Consider the following 7,212-nt stretch of genomic DNA (forward strand, 5'->3'; position numbering starts at 1 on the left):
CCGGGACATTTGATTGACTTCCCAGAAAGCGGGACATTGGGCATCCCGCCCGATGAGCAGGCGGGACACGAGGTCAAAAACGGGACTGACCCGCCTAAAGAGGGACGTCTGGTCACCTTAAGTTTAGTGAAGTTTGTACAGACCACCAACAGTGCACTGGTCAAGTTACCACCGCTCCTGTTGATGACCTGAAGGGAGGGTCAAGGCGGGGCCCATAAATCTGACCTTTGACACGGGACACCCTGCCCTGAACACGGGCCGTGGGTCGAAGATTTTTAGTACCTGTTAACTTCCCTGAATTGGTCCGAAATCAAAGGGTGACTAGGGAAAACCCACGTGTATGATGAGGCAGCTCAGCCTCAGACTAGTAGAAACTCGTCACTTTCTGACTCTGCGGGCTGGCGAGCGGAAGTCGTCTCGATGAGACGTTAAGTTGTGAGAAACAAACTTGTGGAGATCAAGTTGGTGGGAGTATAGCTTCTCCAAGGACTTTTATGTATCTACCATCTCGAATTATATGTGCGAACTGTGCATCAGTGCATGATACGTGTCAGCTGTGAATTATACACGTGGACTGTGGATGATAAGTGCCAACTGTGGAATACTAACTGTCCAGTTCCTGCGTCGTCAAGAGGGAATTACTGCCGCCAAAGAGATAAGTATCCAAGTATAAACAGCAAGCCATGGTGTAGAAATAATTGCTGCTTGTGTATTGATGATTTGTGTCTTTTTTGCCTAATTATATCTTCTTTTACATACATATACTCATGCAATAACATCACATGTCATAGCAAATAGTACTGAGCAGAGCAGAGCAGAGCACGCGATTGTTTATTAGAATTAATTGAAAGCTGTGTGTAGTATGTGAACTTAACGCTAGTCCTATGTACTGGTGCGCCATCTGTCGGGGAACAAAGGCAGATGATCAGAGCTAAGCACGTGTTGTGACTTTTCTAAAGACTTTTAGTTAATGTTAATTTACTTAATAAAGATCGAGAACATTACACTGTGTAGTGAAGGGATTTTTGTAATTTCAATACCAATCAAATTTCAAATTAAAGCTAGCCGTTAAAATGGCCAAGAGAAAAGTTGATTTTGAAAACAGTCTTTCAAAGCCAATGGGAGGCTGACTACATGTTTACTAATATCCACGGTAGACCAGTGTGTCTACTTTGTGGAGATACAATAGCTGTGACCAAAGAATATAATCTGAGATGGCATTACGAGACTAAACATCAGGACAAGTTGAAAAGCCTGAATGCAGAACAGAAGCTAAAGAAAGTGTAATGAGTGACTGAAGGCAAAGTACGACTGTGTGGGGCCTGCACAGTTTACTCATTCCCTCCCACAAACGATGCCCCAGCTTCGTCTACATGCGCCTCGAATCTTGAGCATGTTTGGCAGCAGATATTTGTGTGAGCAACTTTTATCTGTGATGAAGATCAACAAAACATCACACAGGAGTCGTCATACTGATGTACACTTGCAGTCGATCCATCCTGAGAATCTCCACCACAGAAACTTACTCCAAACATAAACAAACTTGTTGTCAGGAAAAGATGTCCAACGTCCACTTCTGACAAAATAAATTAAAAAGAAAAACTGCAAAGCCTTGGTTTGTATGATTTTGTTTACACAAAATTAATAACAAAAAGTTCATCTTTTTAGTGTTCAATAAAAAGTTATCGGACATAAATAATAACCTTCGGCCCGCCACCTTGTGTGTGATGTGAGATTTGGCCCGCTGGGTAATTGAGTTTGACACCCCTGTTCTAGTTCATTTAGACATTTTACCATTTATCTTTTCTGGTACAGTGCTGGAATAAACCTAATGTATATACCTCTGCATGTATAATTTTTCTTTTGTTGGCGTTACATTGAAGCTGCCAGGTCTAGTGAACACAGGGGCAGTAAGTCTATCTAGCATTTTGCAGTGCATAAAACAATGTTTTTGATCTGAGAAAAATCACCCAAACTAGACTGGTAGCTACTATGAACGCAAAGGCCATATAGTAATAAACGAAAGTCCTTGGACAACACTGGGAAATGATAGACCAAACTGAAATTTGACATTTTTTCTTGGTTTGCACAGAATAAGCAAAAATAATGTTTGGGACATTATAACACAGTGGGCCTTTTGAAAAATGGTCATATAACAGACCAGACAGAGCATACATTCACATTACAAACGAAGGCCACATTACAGGTTACACACCTTTTGGAAGTTTTCAGGTAGACACACAATTCTGTTGTACATGGCTTCCAGAAATAAATGCTGACTGTAGCTTAAGGCTAGTTTGAGGATACTTTCTGAGATGTTCCTTGTGCCTGATAGATGCTCTTCTTTGAAAAGAAAAACAATTGTTGCAGCAGCTAACATAATAAAAGATGACCTAACTTGGCATAATTCTGTCAAAATCACTATGGATCATGTGGCATCTATAGACAGTTTAAATTTTGATGTCAAATACTGGTGTTGATTAGCACACGATGTAAATGTTTACAAATGTGCGAACCTTCAGTGCTTCTTCTGATACACTGTCCAAAGTATGAGGAAGTAATTCCCAGTATTTTTATCTATCTAATCCTCTTCGTGCATCATGTTATACATAAGGCTTCAACCAGATATTTTTACAGGTCATGTCTATTTTTTTTAGTGCAAATACTATCATGGATGTAAACTTGCAGAAGCTAGTGGTTGAACCATCATTGCTTAAGAGGAAAACTCAGAACAGCTTTATTTCCCGTTACTCCTATGCTCCTTAGGTCCACACAAAACAGCTGAAGCGATAAATTTGGAGATTTAGTGAATAATACTATTTATTGAAAGTCAAACTTCATTGTCAAGAAGATTGTCCCATGCACACACTTCTGGCCAGTCCTAGACACAAGCTGCCTTAAAAATAAAGGTTAGGGTACACAAGCCAAATGTAACAAATTTTTAAGTACTGGCAATTTTGCATGATCTTCCTAACATTCATGCCATCATCCTATGCTGGCCAAGATTATCACAGAGTCTGTCCAACTGCATATTCACAAGGCATTAAGTGTTAAAGACACTCAGCTGCTAAATAATAAGACCTTTAACTGTGTAGTTTAAAGAAATCAGCTCATCATGAGCTATGCAAGATCGGTGCCACTTGCAATGTTCTCACCACGTGCTTTTAACACTTAACTCCATGCACTCATAAACTCCAGAACTATGTTGCACTGTAGCTTGAATCCACTGCATCATTTTAATGTTAACTAAAAATAACCTTCCTCATGCATTACACAAGTCCACAAAATGCTTGTTCTTTTCCATCTATTGCTATTTCCCTACTTGATCCTGTTTCACGTTTTCTATAGGTGTATTTGTTTCTTTATAAGCCATCAGTACCGTTTACCCTTCGGCATGCGATCCATGTATCGAAGAGGACTCTTTGCAAGCGCATTGATGTAATCATGCATTTATTTTCAACAGCTTCCGGAAGTGAAATTTTTTATTAGTTTAGTCAGTTATACATGTAGGCCGACTATTTTAAAGCAGTTCCTTGCGCAAACAGTTAAGAAATATGCCTTAACACCCTATTTCCAGATTTCATTTCTTTAAGCAAGGGCAAAACAATAGCAGCAGCGCATTGTGCAAATCTTGGAACTGTACCTAATAGGCCCTGGATAGAGCATTGTAACTACAAAAACAATGTTCCCAAGATGCCCTAAATGATAACTTGTCTAAATTTCACACAAGTAGTGATGTGTACATTAATTTCAAATCTGAAAGCAAAAGCGCAGCCAAGAAAAACTTCAACACAAGGTATGGCTGCAGGAAATGTTTATTTTACAGGCGAGGCCCCCTGAAGCTCATGGTATTGACTGGCTGGGTGACTTGCAATCCAGCAATGTTGCCAAAATCCTGTAAACAAAATAAATAATACAAATGAAAATTTGGCCATGCATCACAAATCCTACCAAACTGTTACAACATGTCCCAAACCTGCTTAAATTTTTTAATTATTGCCGAAAGAGAACAAAAACTATGAGAAATGAGGAGTGTTCTTCATCTCATGACAGCCATCTTATTGCACTGGCAGTAATGAGGGGCTTTGTTCATGAAAAATGGTGAGAGGCAGTCCGGTAGCACAACAGATGTCTGTGAAAACCTGTAGAAGTAGTCTTCCTCGGATCCAATTTTAAAAATAATTTTTGCATACTAGTCTGGTAGAAAACAGTAAAATGGATTTATGAAACGACTGTCAGATATTAAGTAACTTTACCGTCCAGGTTTTGTAAAAAATGCTTTACTCCCCGGTGTTTGTCATGGGTTGGTATGCTGGATCCAAATGAATATCAACTCATACGATACGTGTGACAATGAACTAAAAAGCCTGCGATCGAAAATTTTGACGATAACTATAAAACTATGAAGAAGACAAAATACACCACCTAAATGAGCATGTTTTAAACATGTCTGTGGTGTTACTCTTAGGAATTATAGGTTCTGTTTTCTTCCGCCAAATTGACACAACTGTATGGACCACAGATAAACCCAGAAAAAATTTACAAAAAACATCAATGCAAACAGCGGCAAAAACATTTATTAAAATGGGCATTAGAACTTGAACATTACTATTTTTATACTATTTTTTGTTCATTTGAAGTAAGCCTCCATGTCTTATTAAGGAACCAGCAACTACCACAAACATGGCACTTGATCAGCTAAAACTTTCCTACTTTTAAACAAAATACCTGATTGGTTGACTTCTTCAGCTGTTAAAGGTAAGTTATTTATACTAGAACAAATCCTGAATGCACCAATAGTTTTTTCCCTTACATATTTACTCAATTATGCACAGCACGTTGTGTTACACAACATTACTCTAATTGAAAACTGCACCAGACGGCAACTACAAAAAAACAAAACCAAAAAAACTGTACTGTGGTGATTGGGTGGAGCTCCAGAACTGACGGTAAAGTCTTCAAAAGTAATCGTGATACAAGCTAACTTGGAATGAAATACCCGTACCACATAGCGGGCAACGTGTCTGAATGCAGTGTTCATCAAGCCTATCATTTCGTTTGCTGAATACTTTTTTTTATTACAATAAGCTTTTTGTTGGAGTGTTAATCTAGCGTGTATGATAAGTCAACACACAAAAAACCATAAAATAAAAAAAAAAAATGAACAAATCAAAACCTTCACCTCTGCCCCAAAAGAGACCACACTTATTTCAACAAACCATACAATAATCACCAAATAATAAAGCCATCATCAACACAATTATCTCAACTGAAATAGAAACTTCGTACTACTCTCCATTCTCACTCATACTGCGACATTCACCACTATACAAACCAGACCAGAACAAAGGATGTTCGTTACTCGGCACCACACATGGCTGTCATTTCAAGGAAAGCAGCTGTACAAGTGTGAATGAGCTAACTACATAAGTCTCAAGGTCACAACATACCATGTCAAGACTTAACTCTCCCTTCTATAACAACTTCACACTAACATACTAGCCAAGCCAGCCCATCTTATTCCTTGCATGCAAGAAAGCATATACTAAGTAAAAATGTGCATGAGCGAACATACCATAGACTTCAGCAGTTCCTTGGTATCTGGATCCACCTCAATAATATCCATATCTAAGGCAGACACCTGAAAAGTTTCAATTTTGATTATTTAACAAAATAAGAGAAAAATCACAGGATAAAATCCCAGATGAAAGCATTTAAATGATTTCAACTGAAAGCCAATCTCTGCAACCAACATGGCTTTCTTCACCGTAGTTACCCACATTCAAATTTTTAAAAAAGCTTATCTGCTAGTTAACAAATCTCACCACAGCCCCTCTGTTCAAATTTTTTAAAAGATAAATCTGAGAGCAAACAAATCTTACCTCAGGAACATAGTTGTCTCTCCGTTCTCTTTCTTCTTCCTGAAGTTTGATGGAGATGCCTCGAACTGGGCCTCGTTGGATTCTTTTCATCAGATGTGTAACAAAACTAGTTGAGACAAAAAGAAAATTTTAAACTTTAAAGCATGCAGCTGACCTCCACAAAGCATACTTTTCATATAGCAGGAAATAAATGCACTAGGGTAACAATAAATAGGAAAGATAGTCTGCAACACATGCAACACTGAAAATGTGAATCCTAATAAGGAAAATCATAACGCTGGCACCAACAAAATAACTTCATACACTTTTACCTAGTTTCTACTTCCGAACGAAACATTTAAAACTGGTTTTAGTATTTCAGCTTGGCGTCATGACTTTACGCTGGGAATGCTCGAACGCAACCACAATGCTACCGTATAGAAACGAGCTTGACATAAACTAGCACTACCGACTTACACTCACCCTGCAACTTTATTACGCAGCTTTTTACTGGGGATGATGGCGATTTCTTCGCAAACCCTTTTGTTTGTGTGAAAGTCAAGAGTCAATCGAGTGTAGTACTTTTCGATAATGACTCGAGCAGCCTTCTTTACGGTCTTAGTCCGAACGCGACCCTGCAAAGCATGTCAGATGTCAATAAATGCTTTCTAAATAAAATCGATGCACAAAATTATACATTTCGCTTTGAATAGAATAATCACTGATTTAAACACAAACACAATAATCCAATCTACTAGAATCTAGCATAATTGGCTGGTACATGAGCAGCACTCTCAAAAGCGTACAAACATAAATATTTCTTGTCCACAGAGTCATTCAAATTATAAAAATTTCCGAAATCGGTTACATCAATGTATTTACTTCAAAAATGTAGTCTCAGTTAATACCATCTTAACTCATAGAAATCGGATGATAAGGATTTTTCACAACAAGCATAAAGTGTTTCCCTACCATGTTGGAAGGATACCGGAAAAGGAATCAGACAGGAAGTGGTAAATGTTACAGCAGAGACGTGGAAGCAACTTTATTTGTGATATCATATTACGTTTTTAAGACTCTTTTTCTTTTACATTAAAGAAAACAAATTAAACTGTTAATATATCAAATGTTAAAAAAAATTCGATAACTATTGTTTATCGAACGTACTACTAGAGGTCAAGGTCAATGAGCTTCGTGTTTGAATTAAACGCTTGGGCAGATAATCCTGACAACATAAAATGTGTCCCTGCACAGTGTGTAGTGCTCTGGATGTGTATAGAGGACACGGCCATGCAGAAAGTCGCTCACAAACTTGACAGCTGCAGGATCAGTTAGCATTTTTAGAGATGGT

General features: G+C 38.2%; 1 protein-coding gene across 1 annotated transcript; it reads right to left on the reverse strand.

The window, feature by feature from the left end:
* Positions 1-3,797: 3,797 nt before the first annotated feature.
* On the reverse strand, positions 3,798-6,978 carry LOC112554162 (40S ribosomal protein S17). Its single transcript, XM_025221787.1, has 5 exons — positions 6,834-6,978; positions 6,345-6,496; positions 5,883-5,988; positions 5,576-5,641; positions 3,798-3,895 (listed from the first exon to the last, which is right to left on the reverse strand). Exons 1-5 carry the CDS (start codon positions 6,834-6,836, stop codon positions 3,821-3,823), a joined length of 402 nt encoding a protein of 133 aa, XP_025077572.1. The 5' UTR covers positions 6,837-6,978; the 3' UTR covers positions 3,798-3,820.
* Between the last annotated feature and the right edge of the window lie 234 nt (positions 6,979-7,212).

Source organism: Pomacea canaliculata, linkage group LG13, assembly GCF_003073045.1.
Source record: "Pomacea canaliculata isolate SZHN2017 linkage group LG13, ASM307304v1, whole genome shotgun sequence".
In the NCBI taxonomy this organism is placed as follows: Eukaryota; Metazoa; Mollusca; class Gastropoda; order Architaenioglossa; family Ampullariidae; genus Pomacea; species Pomacea canaliculata.